Below are 22115 nucleotides of genomic sequence, written 5' to 3' on the forward strand. Positions count from 1 at the left end.
AACAATCGCCTCGCTTAGCCAGGGCGATTTTAGGCTCAAGTGTAGTCTTAAGTCGAGGACTAGGTGTATTTATTGCTTCCTTTTATCGTATTTTGATTCAAAGTTGGCTCATCTCCGCTGCACTTCATTTAGCCCTGCTTCTCTTCCCCCCCCCCCGCTCCCCCAGCCTTTGTATGACCAACCATAAGCCAAAAGCTATTGTAAGGTTTTCCACTTTGCCTCACAATTGTCCCAGCGTTACTCAGGAATTTAAAAGAGCTAAAGAAACTCCTGAGCCGAGGTTTCAGCAAGCAAACAACTTTTATTTTGATCAAAATCAGAGTTGGGTGGCCACATCCTCTTCGTGGCTGGTAGAGAGATGAAGGCAACAACCAGCAAAGATGTCTTCCACCTTTTATACCTTTCCAGAACAAAGAGGTCCGGTCTTGGTACTAGGAACCAAAAGGTACAGACAAATAATTCCTAGATGATGACTCATACACAGCGACCCAGGTTCCACCATAGCTCCTTTTCCCCCGTCCCCTCACCATGCTCTTTTCATGTAAGCAATCCCCTGTACCTAAAGCACGAAACATTTGCTTTTCTATAACTAATTTCCCCATATAAAGCACGTACAAAGATGCTTGCGCATAAACAAAGATGATGACAAAATATCACTACTAATATCAATATTGCTAACAAAATCCATTTATTATGCTTAACAGGCAGCAGAAGCCCTTATCAATTCTCTGAAGCAGCTCTTGGTTAATGGAGAGCGCATCGCTGTAGCCCTTACCTTAGAAAGCAAGTACAGAACACTACACTCGCTGAGTTGAATTGCTGCACCGAAGCGTTTTGTTGTTGTTGTTAGCTGAGAAGTCGTGTCCGACCCATCGTGACCCTATGGACAACGTTCCTCCAGGCCTTCCTGTCCTCTACCATCTTCTGGAGTCCATTTCAGCTCACGCCTACTGCTTCAGTGACTCCATCCAGCCACCTCCTTCTCTGTCGTCCCTTTCTTCTCTTGCCCTCAACCTTTCCCAGCATTAGGCTCTTCTCCAGTGAGTCCTTCCTTCTCATTAGGTGGCCAAAGTATTTGAGTTTCAGCTTCAGGATCTGGCCTTCTAAAGAGCAGTCAGGGTTGATCTCCTCTAGGACTGACCGGTTTGATCGCCTCGCAGTCCAAGGGACTCGCAGGAGTCTTCTCCAGCACCATAGTTCAAAGGCCTTGATTCTTTGGCGCTCAGCCTTTCTTATGGTCCAACTTTCACTGCCATACATTGCAACTGGGAAGACCATAGCCCTGACTATACGCACTTTTGTTGACAGGGTGACGTCTCTGCTTTTTAGTGTGCTGTCTAGATTTGCTAGCGTTTACTACAACCCAAAAGGAAAAAAAAGAGAGGAGACTTACCATCTGCACCTTCTCCCCAAGGGTGAATTTTACAAAGCTCAGAGGCCTGGTCGCCGAGTCTGGTCTGCAGAGCGAATACATCGAGAAGCGAGGCAGTTGCCGGGACAGCTCGAAAACATGGAACTGTGTGCTGGGAAAGCATGGAACAAAATAATCAAGATGGTTTTAAACGAATGCCTTTGTAGTCGTTCGCCTTCAGAAGGAGGCCACCTCAGACAACCCTGGCTCTTTCTTTGACCGTGCCCTGATCCCGACACTCATTGCACATTCACAGAAATAACAAAGGATCACCTTGATTATATTTGTTTTCTCCTTTTTTGGGTGTTCTGTCCTTCTTTTGGGTATTGTGTACAATGTCTCTCATGTGCCCGCTGACATAGAGAGCTTAAGGGATGCTGTCAAGTAACTATCTGGAATACGTGGGGTCACTGGGACTGTGAGCACTTCTTTGAAAGTTTCTGGATCTCATGAGGGATGCTTAAAAGAACAAGGGATGTATACATCCCAAGGCCCAAGCACAGCTAGAAATTTCCAGATGCAAATGAGGGAATGTAGTTTCGTGACTTTTGCAGCTCCTGATCTGCCTTCTCTTCCAGCCGCCTGAGAATTAGGAGTTATTCCTAACTCCTGCAAATTCCCCAATATTCTGCATGCCTCGTTCTTCCTTCTACTCGCTAAGACTGGGCTAAAAAAAATGCACACAACTGTGTCCACGCTGCTAACATTGGATGTTCTTGCTTTGACAACAGATGGAAATGTAGCCATCTTTTCTCTATCGCTTTTAGAGTTCGTTGATGCTGGGAGGGGGAAATGTGGTTGAGAGTCCAGCTAGTCATAACAATAATAACTCAGCCGTGGGAACCCAAGATTATTAGGCACAGAGCTGATAAAAATTTGGCGGGCAGGAGAGATGGGGAGAAAGCCCATGCTTCAAGTTAATTGGGGAATGTTATTTATGACTGTTAATTGGAGGAGGGAATTGTACTTTGTGCCAGGGGCGGGGAATTTCATTTTTGGGCTTCAACTATGTAGTGCAGATTTTATTTTTTATTTATTTTAATTCCATTTATATCCCGCCCTTCTCTGAAGACTCAGGGCGGCTTACAAGCTTAGCAGTAGCCTTCATTCTATGTATATGCCTGCTTATTAGGGCTTTCACCCACCCACCCCCCAAGCGGCATTATTACAAAGTCAGCTTAATTGCCCCCAACAATCTGGGTCCTTAGATACTTTTGTTTCTCGAATAAAGGATACTTTAAGGAAAACAACGCCTCGAAGTTCTTTCGAAGAGATTCATCGGTCAGAACCATGACACACACATGCCAATGGAAAGACGACAACACTTTATACCTCTGCATGGAAGGCTATTAAGTGCAAATCAGGTTTTCATTTACAGACAGGATTTGAAAAGAAACTATTGCTTTAACTGTGAGAGGGCTTTTAAATGTACTTACCTGGATTCTCCAGAATTCAAAAAAAAATTAGAAATGACAGATGGGGAAGAGAAAGGAAAATGTCTTGTGCAGCCTCAACTGAAGTAGCTGGCACTCAATGTTGAACTTTTATCCATATATATAGGTAAAGGTAAAGGTTCCCCCGCACATGCGTGCTAGTCGTTTCCGACTCTAGGGGCCGGTGCTCATCTCCGTTTCAAAGCCGAAGAGCCAGCGCTTGTCCGAGGACGTCTCCGTGGTCATGTGGCCGGCATGACTAGATGCCAAAGGCGCACGGAACGCTGTTACCTTCCCACCGTAGTGGTCCCTATTTTTCTACTTGCATTTTTTACGTGCTTTCAAACTGCTAGGTTGGCAGAAGCTGGGACAAGTAACAGGTGCTCACTCTGCTACACGGCACTCGGGGTTCGACCCGCCAAACTGCCGACCTTCTGATCGACAAGCTCAGCATCCTAACCCACTGAGCCACCGCGTCCCTATCCATATATATACATTCTCCATTTGTCATTTCCAAACAATTTTAATTTTGGAGAATGTATGATCTAATCAGATAATATATATCTGAGATGAGGAGCGGAATATTCTAGATCTTGGAAGAAACTAAACCCCAGCATTTCTGCCTACCACTAGACCCATTCTGAGGGAGGGAGATCCAAGAATTGACCTACCCTTCTGGAAGGCACCCAGATTAGAAAAAAAATAGCCCGCAGCACAATTTAGCTGTATGCATAGATGTGTTTATTTCCTTTACCACGAAAAGTCAAATATGAATTTCAACCTATTCGCACAGCGAATGGCCTGAAGATTCTAGCTCTGTAATATCTATAAAAAAGCCAGTCTGGTGTAGCGGTGAAGGCACCAGGCTGGAAACTAGGAGACTGGGAGTTCTAGAGCTGCCTTAGGCCTAAAGCCAACTGGGTGACCTAAGGCAGTCACTCACTCTGTCCGAGTCCTAGGAAGGAAGCACTAGCAAACCACTTCTGTGGCCAAATCTATTGGAACAAGTCTAACATATGCTAGAGAGGCAAGTCTGGCGCAGTGGTGAAGGCATCAGGACCAGAAACCAGGAGACTGTGAGTTCTAGTCCAGCCTTGGACACCAAGTCAGCTCTGGCACCGTGGGCCAGTCACTTTCTTTCAGCCCTAGGAAGGAGGCAATGGCAAAAACCTTGCCATTCTGAAAAACCCTGCCAAGAAAACTGCAAGGACCTGTCCAAGCAGTCTCTTGAGTGTCGGACATGATTGAACAGAAGACAAAAAAAAAATCTATAAAGCGATATAGAGCATTTGTTCCTTCAACATATTTTTTTTAAAAAAAAACTTGCTGAATGCAAAATGCTGGCGCTCACTGACTCAAAAACCTGCCAGAGGGCTTAGGGCTTATCGTGTTTATGCGTTCGGGCTCTCCCGACTTCTCCCACATAATTCAGAGTCCGTTTCTCTAATAAAGCCCAACAGCAAAAAAACAAACAAAAAAAACAGCTCATCAAAGGGTTGGGAAGAGGCAGTTTATGGAAAACCTGCCAAGCCCTCGCTCACCTCTTCTTGTATCCAACCAGGGCTTTGATGTTCAGCTCCACCGGGACGTCTTTCGGCGGAGAGAGCGGGACTTTTATGTTGCTTGAGAGATTCTGAGGAGTGGGGTGGATTACGTGGCTCTCGTTTTCAAAGATGCCTTCGGCAAAGATCAGCACCGCTCGGATGATTGTGTCTGGAGGGAAAACAAAGACATTTCTCCCTTCGTGAGTTTTAAGGGTTCTAGCAGAGGTCATCCTGCAGCCAGGGGTAGGCAACCTTGGCTCTTTTAGGACTCGTGGACTTCAACTCCTAGAATTCCTGAGCCAGCCATGCTGAGGGGAAAGGGAGAGGGTTTTCCAAGCTGAGCCATGCTGGCTCAGGAATTCTAGGAGTTGAAGTCCACGAGTTGTAAAAGAGCCAAGGTTGCCTACCCTGGCCTACACTTACGACCGTAATGGAGTCTGCCCATTACGTTCGCAGGTCCTGGTGGTTGTTAAGCCAGGTTAAAGAATGCTAAGATATTTATCCAGCTTAAAAACTATTCTCCAGGACAGCAGACAGGAAGGGAAAAGAAGTCGAGATCATCGCGGCTGGCCATCACCTAAAGCCATCAACCAGACACGTCACTTCAGGTTTACTATGAACATACAACACAAAATCATAGGGCTGGACGGGACTTCCAAGGTCTTCTAGTCCCTTATATCATCCAGGTCAAATGGTTGTTCAGTCTATTCTTGAGAACCTCGGGTGACGGAGCACCCACAACTCCTGAAGGCAAGCTGTTCCATTGCTTAATCCTTCTCACTTTCAGGAAATTCCTCCTTAGTTCGAAGTTGGATCTCTCCGTGATGAACTCACACCCGTTAACTTCTCATCCTGCGCTCAGGTGCTTTGGAGAATGAGCCAATTCCCCCTTCTCTGTGACAGCCTCTCAAGTCCTGGAAGACTGCTATCATGTCCCCGCTGATCCTTCAATAGACTACTAGACATATCAGTTCCCCAAACCGTTCTTCATACAATTTAGCCTCCAGACCCTTTATTATCTTGTGTTGCTCTTCTCTCCACACTTTCTAGGGTCTCAGACCCCATGGATCTGCTCAGGTTAATCTCCTGCCTTTAGATGCTGCCCCTTAAGTTTTAAGTCTCAACTATTAACCAGTGGAACAGCTTGCCTTCAGAAATCACGGCTGCTCCATCACTGGAGGTTTTTTTAAGAGGAGACTAGACAGTCACATGTCTGAGATGGTATAGGTTCTCCTGCTTGAGCAGGGGGCCAGACTAGAAGACCTCCAAGGTCCCTTCCAGCTCTATTCTATTCTATTCCCTTCCATTCCATATTCTATTCTATATTCTATTCTCTATTGTATTCTATTCCATTCTATTCCATTCCATTCCATATTTTCTATTCTATTCTATTCTATTCTATTCTATTCTATTCTATTCTATTCTATTCTATTCTATTCTATTCTATTCTATTCCATTCCATTCCACTCCACTCCACTCCCATTACATTTTCTAGTCTAGTCTAGTCCATTCCATTCTTCATACATGACAACCCCATAATAGGGGTATTCCTCTGGCCCAGTGGGATGCTCATATTCTTAAGGTCAGTGAAAGATGCAAATGCCCAAGTGAGATCAAAGAAGCATCTTCCTCAGGTGCTCACAGCTAAGAAATATACATACTGAGCCTGTACCCGCGAACTCTGGCTGCTAATCTTGATTTACCATTGGATGTGGATATGCAGAGTTCTATATGAGCGGATTCAGTTTCCGATCCCAGATTGACGGACAACGCAGTCTGGAGCTGTGTGTTTGCCGGGATCACACCCCTTTGCCCATCCATCTCATTCACCTGAGTGTTCAGTTCCACCTGCTTTAAAACAAAACGTAGGCCTTATTCAAAACGTTGGACAATGTATAGAAATACACAAAATCGGGTCCACCAATTGCAAGAGCTTGCCATTAGCACTGGTAAAACATTTTTATACTTTGCTTTCACTGAGACAGGAAGCTCCAAAACCTAGCCCAAATGTTACCTACCAAACACACTCAAATTTCTTATGGCATAACGCCAATTGCTCCTTCCTGTCAATATTCCTAATTTACAGGGAGAGGGGGGGAAAATTATTTCTGTTGTCATTCAATCATAATTCTTCCACAAAGTAGGAGGAGGACAAAATAAAGGAAGAAGCAGAGTTTTCTTTAATTCCTGAACTTCTAACCTCCAGCTCCTGAAGTTGCACTTGCTTGCTTCCCTAACGGTCAAGATCGAGTCTAGATTTTCCATCTTTACATAAATTACCTTTGAATTTTCTTCATAGTTTCGTAGCTCCACGAGCAAGTTTTGCTTCTTCTGACTAAGCCCTCGAATCAGATCTTGCTCCACACTGGTGTCCATCAGTCTTCCCTTCACCTCCTGACCCCCTGGCAGGTATCCCCGCACTGTGCAAACACAAAGTCAAGAAATGTGCTCACTTTCCTCTTCAAGTTCATAAATAAGGGAGAAGAAATGGACCACATTTAGTCCGGCCTAAACACAGGAAAATAAAGGTTTGTAGGATAAACCTGTCCAATCCAAACCAACAAAAGGAAAATGTTGGCTTTATGAGATTAAAAGGGCATCTCTACAGTTTGACTTCCGGCTTCTTATTCATCCTGCTGAAAAACTCTACTAATATATAATAAACAATCGTGCGCACCAACACACGCACACAGAGAAACAGAAAGATCCCAATTAAAAGACAAAATCCAAATCAACTATAGGTAGTCCTCGACTTACAATCATTCGCTTAGCTCGAAGTTACAACAGCGCTGAAAAAGTGACTTAGGACCATTTTTCACGCTTAACCATTGTTGGGGTAGCCCCATGATCAAAATTCAGACGCTTGGCAACATGTATTTATGGCAGCTGCAGTGTGCAGGATCATGTGATCACCTTTTGCGACCTTCTGAGGATAGGGAAGCCAGATCCACGTCAACAACCTTGTTACTAACTTAACAAGGGCAGTGACTCACCTAACAACTGGGGCGAGCAAGGCCGTACAATGGGGCAAAACTCCCTTAGCAAATGTCTCTCTTAGCAACATAGATTTTTGGCTCAATTGTGGTCATACGTCAAGGACTACCAGTGTCCTCAACTTGGTAAGGTGTCTTTATTTAAAATGCTTGCCAACTTCAGCATGTTGGGAGTCAGACATCATTATCTGAATTTAGATATAATAATAATAAGGGACCTTGGAGGTCATCTAGTCCAACCCCCTGCTCAGGCAGGAAACCCTATACCATTTCGGACAAATGGCTGTCCAGTCTCTTCTTAAAAACTTCCAGTGTTGGAGCATTCACTGGTTCTGGAGGCAGGTTGTTCCACTGGTTAATTCTTCTAACAGTCAGGAAGTTTCTCCTTAATTCCGGGTTGCTTCTCTCTTTAGTCAGGTTCCAACCATTGTTTCTCATCCTGCCCTCTGGTGCTTTGGAGAATAGTTTGATCTTCTTCGGGGCTGCCCCTGAGATATTGGAACACTTCTATCATGTCACCCCTCACCCTTCTCTTCATTAAACTAGACATACTCAATTCCAGCAGCCGTTCCTTATGTGTTTTAGCCTCCAGTCCCCTAATCATCTTTGTTGCTCTTCTCTGTACCCTTTCTAGAGTCTCAACATCTTTTTTTTTCTTTTTCTTTCTCTCTCTCCCTCTCAATCTCTCTCATACACACACGCACACGCACACACCAAACACACCACACCACACATGCTGGTCTTAGCCAGGGCTTGAAGATCCGGATTGTTCTTGGGGCAGCAGGGCATTTCTGCTTTAGTACAGCCACTAGCATTGTTCCCACTCCTTGTAAATGAAAAAAAAAGCCTTGAAATTGCAAATTTACCTTCCCCATCAACTGAGCAGCAGATTAACTGTGTGCTTCCGTCCATTCTATAATCTCCCTGCACAATTCCCGCAATGGAAGAAGCAAAGTTGTCCTTGAAAATGACTTCTCCAGTTCGATCGCTGCGTGCGTCAATCTGCAACACGGACATCCCCCAGACAGCATTAAAAGCAGGAAAGGCCGCAGATCAATATTTAAAAAAAAATTAAAAGAATATACATTGTCTGTAAAACATCTTAAGTCAAACCGAGATGTTAGAAATCCAGAACAAGCCCTGGTTCACCACCTAATCCTTCCTTTTTCTTTTTCTGTACATTTAGTTCCACTGCACTTACTCCGTGATCTGCGGCGCACGCACCCTGAAAAAGGGCGTTTAACCATTTTTAAGAAAATAGCTAAAGTAAACATTGCCTCTTTATATCTGTCTTAATACGCTCCATTGTTCTGGTGGCAGTCACTGATATCTTCTACAATGCCAGAAGAATTCTAAACCAGGCCAGCAGTTTAATCTTTAGGAAAGAAGCAGGGAAGAAGGTTAAATACACAATCTTCTTTATACTTACCTTCCCACTGGACCAGCCAGTTATCAATTCGCAGACGCCATCGGAATTAATATCAAAGGCACTGATGCACATCGGCTGATTTTTAGACTGGGGAGAAAAATGGGTAGGAAGCAGGTCACTTCTCGGTATCATCACCGTTACTGGTCCCTTTCGCGCGAAGTGCCTAGGGCAGCCAGCTTCTTCCAATCAATCCTATCAGCAATACAGGGGTCCCCAAACCCTGGTCCACGAACCGGCACCGAACCGCAGCATGCCAGAAACTGGGCCGCAAACAACCAAAGCCTTGGTGCCCAAAAGATCGTGGGCTGATGGGTTAATACTTCTTAGTATTAACCCTAACATTTTCACACATCTAGTGGAGAGATACTGATGCAGGAAACTAATCAAGGTAAGACGCTGTTCTAATTCTAGATTCAGTCTTGACTCTAAGCAAGAGTCCACGGACCTCTCCTTGTAACGGTAACTATCCTACACAGTTGCAGCAGGAATGAAAGACTTTGAACACTAGGAAAAAATGTGAAAAGGTGGCTATTATTTTCCCTGAATAGATGAAGCTTTTGTCTCAAAGTGATGTATCATACCGCTCCAACTTGCTTATAGCTACCGGTTACGCCATCGGTCAAGAATGCGAAATTCTCAACAAACCAAGTTTAGAATCGCAACAGCACGTAAGACTTATATACTGCTTCACAGTGCTTTACGGCCCTCTCACAGAGTCAGCATATTGCCCCCCCCCCCCACCTACAACAGGGCTATGGCTAGGGTGATGTAGGAGAAGAGTAGACTGAGCCTGAAGGCGGGGTCAAACATGTTTGGAGTCACTGCATTCCCACAAGAGACCCAAGTCCAGCACACACACACCCATGAATTCCTAATGACCCTTATCTAGCACCAATTTAGCTTTGACCATTAATTGACCAGATTCTTCTGTCATCTCCTTTCTGTAGGAGATGACCAGGCTGAGCCTGAGGGAGGGGTCAAACGCATCATCAGACACAAGAGCTGTAAGTCCGGCCTTCCTTGAATTCTACTGACTCTTATGTACCACCAATTTGTTTTGACCGTTAGCCGTTCAGAGTTTTTTTGTACAGTAAAACGTATATGTTCATTTGAACTGCCTGGACTCCTGATTTCCTGAGCTTGACACTTTCGGTGCTTTGAAGTCAGCCTTCAAAAGTGGTTATTTGAACCTGACAGGTTGGCACGACAGTCTTAAAACCAAGTCAGTTAAAGAGCGTTTGGCTACATTTGCATCACATGCAGTGCTGGATTAAGGTTAGCCCTGACAGCCCCAACGAAGTGCTGATGCTACAACATTCCAGCTGATCGGTGCTTCTTCTGGGCTGAGCAGAAGTGCCGGGATCCGTGTTGAGCTCCAGCTGGAGGCTGGCGCTGATCCTGGCGCTTTCGCTGAGCCCTGACAGCCCTGCAGCTCCAGCCGTCTCTCACTCAGGCTTGTGCGGTGCTGCCACCGGTTCAGCTCATTCCCCTCCCCCGCTACCACTTTTCTAGGATGGTTGCGTACCACCTGGCAGGTGCCAATGTACCACAGGTGGTACCTGTACCACTGGTTGAAAAGCCCTGGCTTACATCACCCAATCAGAACTGGACAGCGTCCAAACTGAATGGAAGAGGAGGGAGAAGGAGAGGGAGAAGATCATCCATGTCATGGCAATAGTAAAAAAGAAGACGCCAACTATAACCACATGATGAAAGCCCTTGATGCACATAAAAAGGCATCAAAATTCCATGCCATCTGGACATTTTTGACTTCCTCTACAGACTCCCAGCAAAGTTAAATGTACATTTTTCAGTGCTGGGTATCCCAGCTGTCCTGACGTCTCCAATTTGATCGTACTAACTTTAATTCTCCAGTAGCGTGCTGCTTGGTTGTAAATGCCCACCGTGCCATTAGCAAGTGCATAGCCGAAGCGAGTGGGGCTCATTGCGGTTAGGGCCGTGATGATCTAGAAAAATGAAGAAAGAAAGGTTAACCACGGTTGTTAAACTAAATAATTAAGTCAACTATTTCTACGGAATAAAACTGCCTTCAGCTCAATCAGACCAATACTGGCAGTTACAGTATTCACGCCCATTAAATTAAGAGTGGTTTGGCACGATCCCAGTCCTAGTAATATTCACCTTAGCAGTACCAACACCTGCCCTGAAGATTTGGCTAGAGCTGTATCCAGCTGTGATGTGGAAGGCTCTGAGATGTTTTGTTGTGGTTTATTTTATTTAATAGTTTATTCACTTGACATCATTCACAAAACTTTACAAGGGCTCCAGATGTCATGATTTACATCTATTATGCACCAAGGTTCTCCCCCCACACGCTAACTTCTTCCCTGTTTGTTCTTACTGCCAAAACTCCATGGAAAGAGGGGGATAGGTGGATGGAGAAGTAAGAATATTCCCTAATTATTTCTGTTAGCACTAAAAGCCCTTAATCTGGAAGGAGCCAAGGTTTTTCTCCCACATTTCAAATTGGCTTGAAGTTGCCGTGCTAAAAACCAATGCAACGGAGGGCGGCAAAATTTCTTCGGGCCAGACGTAAGCGTTGGGGCCCCCGAATCCAGCCCTCTGCCTGCACTCAGTTATGAAACATGGAGAAGTCTGAGATCTCTTTTCATTTTCAAAAAACAAAGAACAACTATAATGCTTCTGACTGGTAAGAAAATACAGTTACAGGTAATCCTCGACTTACAACAGTTTGTTTAGAGATCATTCAAAGTTGCAATGGCACTGAGAAAAGTTTTTCACACCTACAACCATTGCAGCATCTCTGTGGTCATGCGATTTTAAAAAAATCCAAGACACTGGGCAACCGGCATGTATCTATGACAGTTGCAGTGTTCCAGGGTCATGTGATCACTTTTGTGACCTTCTGACATTCAAGGTCAAGGGGAAGCCAGATTCATGTAACAACCGAGTTACTCACCATTTGAAGTTACAATGACCCTGAAGGAAGTGACTTATGACCCTTTTCCACATCTACGACCAACTTGCAGCATCTTCGTGGTCAAAATTCAGACAATTGACCACTGAGTCACATTTATGACAGTGGACGTGTCCCAGGATCACGTGATCCCCTTTTGCCACCTTCTGACAAGCAAAGTCAAGGGGGAAGCCGGATTCACTTAACGACTGGGTTACTAACTTAACAAGTGCAGTGATTCACTTAACAACTATGGCAAGAAAGGCGATAAAATGGGGTGAAACTCACAAATGTTTTGCTTAGTAACAGAAATTTTGGACTCCATTGTGGTTGAAAGTTGAGGACTACCTGTAATGCATCCAACCTTTTCTTTTATAAGACGATTTTTAGCCGAGACGTGAAAAGACTAATCTTGGTCTCCTCCTGGCTTTGAAACAAATCAGCCCAGATTCTCAACTGTTTAAAAACAAGGCAACGGTTGTGTTGTAAAATATATTACAGGTCTACATTGGGGGGGGGGGTGTCACTGAGTAGATTATTGAGAAAAATTGCAAACACTATTTAGATCTGATATTTAGAATTCCTAGCCTCAATACTTTTTAAATTTATATCTCTTGGGAACATACCTTTTGCACAAGGCACCAATGGCTGGATCTCAGAATGGCAGTAAAAAGCAAAATAAAGCACTTGTGCCAAGCCCTCTTTAAGACGTAAGAAAGAATATGACAAAAATTACTAAACGAACTCAAACTGTTTCTCAGGAACTAAAGCGGAACCAATAAAAGAAATGGTGGGAAACACATACAAACACACACACACACACAAAGATTTTTTTTTTCCCACTGGAAAAAAATACCTCTGGCAAAGTGGTATTTTAGTGGAGTTAGCATCAAAAGAGCTTGTTGGGGCAGGAACAATATTCCATGTCATCATTAAATGTCAACAACAGAGCCAAATTATTCCAAGAACAAGAGGGAAAGGGAGGGAAACCAACGCCAAAATTCCATCCATGAACAGTGTTTGTTCTCATCTCTACTTCAGTCACATCCACAGCTGGTAACTCCAGGAGTTGCAGGCCCACGACGTCTTGGGAATGTCAACTTAGCAGAGACCCTTTTTTATTTGCCTACAAAATATGTCTATGGGGGGGGTCACAGTATCAGGTGGGAAAGCTTTTAGTAGGCTGTCCTTCATTAAAAGAGAATATTTGTAGCTCGGGACTGAACTATGGGGTCCTTGGTGCTCTCTGAGCTTGGTTTTCTTGCAGACATTTCATGACCCAGCTCGGTTACATCATTTAATTTAATTTTAATTTAATAACATTTATATACCGCCCTTCTCCCTGAGGACTCAGGGCGGTTCACAGGGCAGAATAAAATAGCAAATACAAACATTAAAAGGAGATTAAACAATTGCCCTAATTAAAAACAATAGAGGTACAATTCTAAAAAACCCCGAGATAAAATTAAAAAACCAAAGATAAAACAACCCCACCGATCCCCATCAGGCTAGGCCAGCTTGTACAAACAAAAATGTCTTGAGATCGCGACGAAAGGAGCGAAGGTCGGGCGCCATCCGGAGCTCTACCGGTAGCTGATTCCACAGCTCCGGAGCGCCCACAGAGAAGGATCTCCCCCTGGGGGCCACCAATCGACATTCTCTGATCGGTGGCACCCTGAGGAGGCCCTCTCTGTGGGAACGCACAGGGCGCAGGGAGCTTGATGCCGGCAGCAGATGTTCCCTGAGGTACTCCGGCCCCATGCCATGGAGGGCTTTAAACACCGTTACCAGTACCTTGAATCTCACCCGGAAGACAACTGGCAACCAATGCAGCTCACGGAGCAGAGGCGTAACGTGGGAGTATCGGGAAACTCCCAACACCACTCTCGCGGCTGCATTCTGTACCAGTTGGAGCTTCCGGGTGGTCCTCAAGGGCAGCCCCATGTAGAGAGCGTTGCAGTAGTCCAGACGAGAGGACACGAGCGCATGAGTGACCGTGCACAAATCATCCCGGCTAAGATAGGGCCGCAACTGGCGCACCAGGCGAACCTGGGCGAAGGCCCCCCTAGTCACAGCTCCTATGTGGTCTTCTAAGGTGAGCCGTGAATCTAGGAGGACTCCCAAGTTGCGAGCCCTATCTACGGGGGGTAATAGTTCACCCCCCATAGCCAGAGGTGGAATGTCCGAATAAACCCGGGATGAAGATATGCAAAGCCACTCAGTCTTGTCGGGGTTGAGTTGAAGTCTGTTCCTCCCCATCCAGACCCGAACCGCCTCCAGGCAACGGGACATCACGTTGAGGGCATCACTGGGGTGGTTTGGGGTCGAAAAGAAAAGTTGGGTATCATCAGCGTACTGATGATACCCAACTCCAAAGCCACGAATGATCTCACCCAGCGGCTTCATCAAGGCTAGGGAGGGAGTGGGGTTTGCAGAGAGGAGGAGGAGGAGGACTGTGGGGTCCTTGGTGCTCTCTGAGCTTGGTAGTTTTCTTGCAGCTGTTTCATTGCTTACCCAGTGTTACCCAGTGCACTGCTGATGTTACCTAGTATGGTAATGAAACGTCTGCAAGAAAACCACCAAGCTCAGAGAGCACCAAGGATCCCATGGTTCTTCCTGTCTTGCCCTTCTACAGGTCACCTCTACTAATGTAAAGGGGAGGCAAATGTACGTGAGGCACAGAGCAAGCTATATTTTTGGCCAACTTCTGTCATTAAACTCTCATTGACCACAAGCTTTTCTGGCTGAGAATGGGGTAAAAAGTAACTGCGGTGAGTAAAAGTAAACTCACTAAGAACTGCAGACGCTGTTCAAACAGAGACACAACTCAATTCCCACTCGCACACGAGGCTAAATATGTCACCAAATGCCATACCAATATTTCTGGAAACCCGAATACCTGTTGAAAAAAGGTGGAAAATATCGGATGCTAAGAGCGGAGCATGTGGATGCCAAAAATTACATGCAACCCACCTGTTTCTGATTAGCTTTGGCCCATAAGCACCTTGGTCAAGTGAGTGGGGATGACGGATGCTGTAATCCCAGGCAGCCATTTGAAGCAAACAGTTCTGCAAAAAATGCCCGAGAGGTCTGCATGGCATTCAGGAGTTAGAATAGGGGTCTTCAAACTTGGCCGCTTTAAGACTTGTGGACTGGGCAACAAAAAAATAGCTACCGGTTCTGCCAAAGTGGTGCGAACCGGCTGAATCCCACCGCTGGCTACCTATATTCATTTTCAAGACTGCCTGTTCTCTTGTGCAGACTAAACGTGTCTCCAGATCCCTGTATTACTCCTTGGGGCCTTTGCCAAGTCTGCCCCAAAAAGGTCCAAAAGACAATCTTTCCAGAACAGGCATTTTGACTGCAGCTCAAAGAAACTCATCAGCGCCCGGTTATAATTCTTTCCAACATTAAACAGGAAGCTTGTTTTCCATTTTTTTCCCTACACATTTAGTACTCTTTAAATACATTACACCAGGATTCCTTTTTGCTGTGGACTATCATATTTTCAGATTTTCAGATGCTTTTCAGATTTTACATGTAATTTTGTACTGAGGACTATTGGTACAGGCTGGTCTATAAAATGTACATCAATAAATAATGGGAGCCTTCCACCCTGCCAAAGACGCTGGACAGAAGTCATCTGGACCTTCTCCAGCCCAGGCCTGCAGGCAAGGAATTCAAGTCCTCTTTCAGGGCCTCGAAGCCTTTTAATGGGCCCAGCAAACAGTTTGGCCTTCTGCTTCCCATACAGCCATTGTTACTAACTGTTGCACTGGGAGGACATTTCGCCATGTTTTTTCCCCACCACAATGTACCGGTGTTATCTCTTGGAGCTTTCCTAACTGCTTTTAAAAGTCGTTTTTGAGTTAAAATATTTCACCCTACTTCCAAAAGCAGGCTTTTTGCCTCAGCAGACTTCTTGAATCACACTGAGTCCCCGTCCTCGCTCTAAGTAGTTTGTGGCAGAACTGTTTAAACTCCTTTTGTCATTACAGTAAGCGCTGTCTTGCAAGCTCTCTCTCTCTTTCTGTCCCTTTGTAGTAGACTAGAATATGGAATAGGAGATAGAAAAACAGAGTTGGAAGGGACCTTGGAGGTCTAGTTCAGGGGTAGGCAACCTTGGCTCTTTTATGACTCGTGGACTTCAACTCCCAGAATCCCTGAGCCAGCCATGCTGAGGGGAAAGGGAGAGGTTTCCCAGCTCAGCCATGCTGGCTCAGGAATTCTGGGAGTTGAAGTCCACGAGTCATACCCCTGGTCTAGTTCAACCCCCTGCTTGAACAGGGGACCCTATGCATTCCAGGCAAATGATTGTCCAATCTCTTCTTGAAAACATCAAGTGCTGGAGCACCCACAACCTTCGGAGGCAAGCCGTTCCACTGATTAATGGAGTAGGCGACTATAGTAAATCTAAATATTAATAATGACTCATCACTAAACAAGGATGATCCATTTTGTTCTCCCTAGGCCAGAGGTAGGCAACCTTGGCTCTTTGATGACTCGTGGACTTCAGCCCCCAGAATTCCTGAGCCAGCATGGCTCAGTTCGGAAACCTCTCCCTTTTCCCTCAGCATGGCTGGCTCAGGAATTCTGGGAGTTGAAGTCCACGAGTCATCAAAGAGCCAAGGTTGCCTACCCCTGACCTAGAACAACCACTTCTATATTCCCTTAGTAGGACTACTCGTCCCCACAACAAAGAAAACAAACTCCGGACATTTTTCTCCCTGAATTTTACTCTGCTCAGTTTGAAGTTGTTCTCTGTGTGTCCTCTGTAAGACTAAAGCTACAGGTAGTCCTTATGGCCACAATGGAGCCCACAATTCCTGTTGCTAAGTGAGACAGTTGTTAAGTGAACTTTGCCCCATTTTACAACCTTTCTTGCCACAGTGGTGAAGTGAATCCCTGGCAACTGTTAAGCTAGTAACACAGTTGTAAAGTGAATCTGGTTTCCCCATTGACTTTGCTTGTCAGAAGGTCACAGGAGGTTATCTCAAGACCCTTTGACGCTGCAACCATCCTAAATATGAGTCAGTTGCCAATTCTGATCACAGGACTATGGGGATGCTGCAAAGGTCGTGTGAAAAATGGTCATTAAGTCTTTTTTTTCCCCAGTGCCGTCATAACTTGGAACAGTCACTAAACGAACCGTTGTAAATTGAGGATTACTTGTATTCTCTTTTCAGATGTCCTTTTGAATGAGCCTTAACAGACTGGAGGAAGGCAGAGGATCTTCTGGAAAAGGCAACATCGCTACACTCCAATGTATAATAATAATCATTAAAATATTGCTGCCATTATTATCTCTTTCTCCTAAATCTACTTTCACGTGTCTTTCATTTGGTATTGAATGAAATTATTTGATTCAGGTCTAATTTCCATTAAACTGTCAAAAAGAGTTCAGCTACCAGGGGGGGGGGGGGAAGAGAACAGCAAAGCAGGCCTAGAGGAAAATGTTCGAATATGCTGAGTGATAAAATGCGGTTTTCATCTATTTGAAGACCGTCGTGCGGTCAGATTCCAAAATTTATTTATTTATTTATTTTAATTCCATTTATATCCCGCCCTTCTCTGAAGACTCAGGGCGGCTTACAAGCTTAGCAGTAATGTCAAGAAACTCACGTTTCCCCAATCTTTAAGTTGAATCCCCACACCAAACTGAATAACCACATAAAGATAATTTTAGTATTTAATTTCTCCCCCCCCCTTACCTCAGTCTCAGACATTTCCGCCACAATCTCATCTTCTTTAAAAACCCTAATATCAAAATCCTCAGATCCAACGAGAAGCTATTTGCAGGAGGAGGGGGAGGGAGAGAGAGAGAAACCATCAAGCATTTAACAGACCACATTTTATTTTCATTCATTTGCTCTTCCAGCTGCCAAAACAGGAGAAACGTTTAACGTGATCTGGCTTGTTGATTTCTAGACATCCTGATGATTTATGGTTAGGAATGACGGCAGTTGAAGCCAAAAAACATTTGAGAGCATCAGCACAGGAAGGCTGCTGAACACAGAGCTTTAATACAACGTACTAAAATATATGATAGAAAGTGCTGCAGGTAAGGTCAAGTTGTCTCCTGACTAAATGAGCGGTCCGATTTATGACGTAGGAAACCAGGAAAAACTGTCTTGGTTGACCTCTCCTTCGAGCCCCACAATTATTGCTGAAGTAGATCCTAGATCCAGCTTCAACCACGAAGATGCACATCCCAAGAGTAAATATAACTCAGTGTTTTCTCAGCCCTCGCCATTTAAAGATGCGTGGACTTCAGCTCCCAGAATTCCTTAGTCAGCATGCTAGCTGGGGAATTCGGGGAGATCCAAGTCCACGCATCTTATAGTTGAGAAACACCGACTTAGGGCACGCAAAAGGTGGTTTGGGATTAAAAGGATCGACTCCCCTCGCCTAGGGGCACACGAGAGAGCAATGCTTTGTCCTTACACGCATGACCCTCCTTCCAGCAAATCGTCTTGCATTCCTGCTTTGGGAGGAGGCTGGGCTGGGAAAGCCCTTAGGGCATGTCATCCCAAATAGCCAGACAAGGAATTTCTCCTGGGACCTACATGAAAGGGAAAGTGGAGGATTGGCTCTGATCCTGAAAAGGAAGGAGGGATGCAATGCACGTGCTGCAACCAAGGAAGCTGTGTGCCTGGACTGAACTTACTTGTGGGTTTCCCTTCAGGGATCTTTTACTAATGACTAGCGACTTGGGTATTTTCTTCAGTGGAAAGCATCAAAGCATTCATCGAGATATTCTTCAAAAGTTCATCTGCTCCAATATGGGTGCCCGTCTTCAACCCCCAAACCGTTCCCTCAAGTACTGTCATCCCTCAAATATCTAAAATACAACCAATGCAATACAAACTATAAGGAGTCCTCAACTCACGCTTTGTTTATTGACCGGTCAAAGTTACAAACGGCACTGAGAAAGGTGATTCATGACCATTTTTCAGAGTTATGAGTGTTGCAACAGCCACGCGGTCACATGATCAAAATCAAGACGCTTGGCACTTGACTCGTATGACGATTGCCGAATCCCGGCATCACAGGATCACGTTTTGCAACCTTCTGACAAGGAAAGTCAATGGGGAAGCCAGATTCCCTTAACAACTGTCTTACTAACTTAGCAAGCGGAGTGACTCACTTAACAACTGGGGCAAAATTCACTTAACAAAGGTCTTACTTAGCAACAGAAATCTTGGGCTCAATTGTGGGCGTAAGTTGAGGACTACCTGTCGTACAGTGGAAACGTAAGTTCATGCACATACCACTTGCCAAAAACCTACCTCTTTTTTCCCGTCACCGTCAAAGTCACAGAAGGCTAGGGCGCGAACATTGTCACCAGTGACCTGTAATTATATTTTTTTAAAAGTACTTCTTAGTTTCAACTTGACCCAAAAGAAGTAACCTCAGAAAGAAAATTAAATGACGCTAGGTATTTTGGCATAAAGCATCAAGATCTGTGGGATCACTGGTGCTCTCCGAGCTTGGGGGTTTTCTTGCAGACGTTTCGTTACCCAAATAAGTAACATCATCAGTGCTAGTAAGGAGTGGAGTTTGCAGGGGGGAGGAGGAGGAAGAGGAGGAGGTGGTGGAGGGGGAAGTAAAAGGACTGTGGGGTCCCTGGGCCTCTCCGAGCTTGGGGGGTTTTCTTGCAGACGTTTCATTACCCAACTAGGTAACATCATCAGCGCTAGTAAGGAGTGAGGTTTGCAGAGAGGAGGTGGTGGTGGTGGAGGAGGAAGTAAAAGGACTGTGGGGTCCCTGGGCCTCTCCGAGCTTGGGGGGTTTTCTTGCAGACGTTTCATTACCCAACTAGGTAACATCATCAGTGCTAGCAGGGAAGGGGGTTTGCTCTCACGTTATATTCTAGTGTCTTCCCCTGGCAGTGTTGGTGGGTCTGGTCTTAGAGGTTCTTTGGTTGAGCTGTTATTTATTGTTAGCTTGTTGTCTACACTGGTAGTTCCCTTATTGTTGGGTATTGTTTACTTCTTGACTATTGCTCAAGGGTTAATCTTGCTGTTAACCTCTGCTCATAAGGGTGTTGATTGTCAGTGGGGAGGTATTTTGGTCTTTTTGTTTCTTTTGGGGGTTTTTTGCTTGTTTTTCGAATGGTATGTCAATGTTGTTTACCTCTATGTGACTGTTGATAGCCAATTTGTCTGAATGCCCAGCTTCCAGGCCTTTTGGACTTGGCCTGATTTAGGATGCTCACAATTTCCCAGATGAACGTGTCTGCTATGGGGGATAGAAGGCTCTGTCATGCTGAATGTGCAGAAAAATCTATCCTTATCATAACTTGCATAGAATTAACTGTAACTAGTGTGTGTGTGTGTGTGTGTGTGTGTGTGTATACACATACACATACACACACACACACACACACACACACACACACATATATATATTGAATACTTCAAAAGAAGACCATCTCATCTCTGTTAAGAAAGAATCTTTGCTGCTATGAGTTTTCTGTAACATCCCCTTTTCTCCTCCCTACCAATTGTAAGAGGATTTATTCCAAATGTCCTCCAGGGGAGTTCCTTGCAGCCCCACCAAACTTCCAGTGGAAAATGTTTACTTTCAGGCAACATTTTAAACCTTTTGTGCTTCCATAACTAGCCAGGCCCAAGCAAATAATTCATGATATGGCTTAATGCAATATCCTGGTGCACATATCTGCTAAAACAATGGCTGGGTGTCCCACTGGCCCGCACATTTCCGACTCCATTTTAGCCTGGACAAGCATGCTGCATGAACCACGTCACTGAGTATCTTACAAAAAGCAGATCAGGGCACTCTTCGACTAAGAAAAGAATCCAGGAAGGAGCACAGTGTAACCCAATAAAACTAACCAGGTTTGGCTTTCAAGCATCTTTTTCTGACAAACCTCTAGAGATCTCTGTTGGCACCAGATTTTCCATGTATTCAACCTCAGGTGGACTGAAAACAAAATCTTAAAAAGAGGCTGAAAATCGTCATTTGTTTATGTTCCTGCTCTATCTTCCTGTGACCGAGGCCCGTCCTTTTGTGTGTATGGATCCTCTGGCGGCTAAAAACACCTGACTACTGCAAGACCGCCGTCTCTGAGGAATACAGGCAGTCCTTGACATACAACGGGTTCATTTAGTGACCATTCCAAGTTACAATGGTATGGGAAAAAGTGACTTATGACCGTTTTTCACAATTCAGACGCTTGGCAACTGCCTCACATTTATGACGGTCACTGTGTCCTGGGGTCACGGGATCCCCTTTTGCCACCTTCTGACAAGCCAAGCCAATGGGGAAACCAGATTCATTTAACAACCCTGTTGCTAACTTAACCACTGCAGTGATTCACTTAACAAGTGTGGCAAGAAAAGTCGTTAAATAAGGCAAAACTCGCTTAACAAATGTTTCATTTAGCAACAGAAAAGCTGGGGTCCATTGTGGCCGTACGCCGAGGACTACCTGTACAAAGTATTCCTTTTATCAAAACACCCTCCGTTCAGAAAAAGTCTCGTGACCCACATAACCCTGAACCCCTCAAAGCGTCCTGTAGATCTCCCCCCCCCCCGAATCACTCCAGTCCATGCTGTGCAGAGAAATCCCTGAGGAAAAATGCCTTCACAAGACTGAGGCTCCATAGATCAAGAGTTCTAGATGGGGAAGGACTCTCCACGCCACCCTCCCAATCTTCTTTGCTATAAAATCCCGCAAGCCTCGGCAAAGTTACTTTAGCCTCAACGCTGCACGTGTAATCTTGAAATGATCGACGGGCTCCCTTTACAGAAACGGAAATAATAATAATAGCTTTTGTTAGGAAGATAAATAAAACTACAGGCACCCAAAGCACCCTGTAATATATGCACACTTACCGTCCAGAACAGATCTTTCCCTTCATAATTAAAGCCCTGCAAGGAGCAGTTTCCGCCAATAATTGCTAAGGGACAGGAAATGTCTCCCAACGTTCCTACGGCTATAGAGTTTGCTCCATCGGGAACCTACGAAGAAAGAGCAGAGAAACCCATGAACTCTTCACCTGCAATTAAAGATACCCGGAAAACAAGCGAGACAAATTGGAGCATTCAGACGGTTTCTCCAGAGTTTCTAGAGCAGAGCACTTCAGAGGTTGGTTTTAAAAAGAAACATACGGTGGTGTCGTAAATACATCTGCTACACTGTGTTATGTCTAGCCAAAATAGAACAGGTGTATTGGCTACACCATGAAAGTTGGACCTTAAAAAAAAGCAAGACAGGAAGAAAATGGACTCATCTGAGCCGGGGTGTTGGAGAAGGCTCCTGTGTGCTCCTTGAACAGCAAAGGTGACCAGCAAGCAAGTACTGGAACGCAGAGCCCCAGACTTGACACTGGAAGGCAAAAA

At 45.0% G+C, this 22115-nt stretch overlaps 1 protein-coding gene across 1 annotated transcript in view; it reads right to left on the minus strand.

Moving 5' to 3' along the window:
* The window catches only part of BBS2 (Bardet-Biedl syndrome 2), a 31922-nt gene that overhangs the window by 4124 nt on the left and 5683 nt on the right, over nucleotides 1-22115 (minus strand). Inside the window, exons 3-13 of the mRNA XM_083370249.1 lie at nucleotides 21609-21734; nucleotides 19038-19100; nucleotides 17460-17537; nucleotides 10673-10777; nucleotides 8811-8897; nucleotides 8248-8383; nucleotides 6669-6808; nucleotides 6092-6236; nucleotides 4386-4557; nucleotides 1325-1523; nucleotides 703-770 (exon numbers count right to left, since the gene is read on the minus strand). Of these exons, the coding sequence (XP_083226375.1) occupies nucleotides 703-770; nucleotides 1325-1523; nucleotides 4386-4557; nucleotides 6092-6236; nucleotides 6669-6808; nucleotides 8248-8383; nucleotides 8811-8897; nucleotides 10673-10777; nucleotides 17460-17537; nucleotides 19038-19100; nucleotides 21609-21734 (1319 nt within the window). The remainder of the gene's footprint in view (nucleotides 1-702; nucleotides 771-1324; nucleotides 1524-4385; nucleotides 4558-6091; nucleotides 6237-6668; nucleotides 6809-8247; nucleotides 8384-8810; nucleotides 8898-10672; nucleotides 10778-17459; nucleotides 17538-19037; nucleotides 19101-21608; nucleotides 21735-22115) is intronic.

Source organism: Vipera ursinii, assembly GCF_947247035.1.
Source record: "Vipera ursinii genome assembly, chromosome: 10".
Classification (NCBI taxonomy): domain Eukaryota; kingdom Metazoa; phylum Chordata; class Lepidosauria; order Squamata; family Viperidae; genus Vipera; species Vipera ursinii.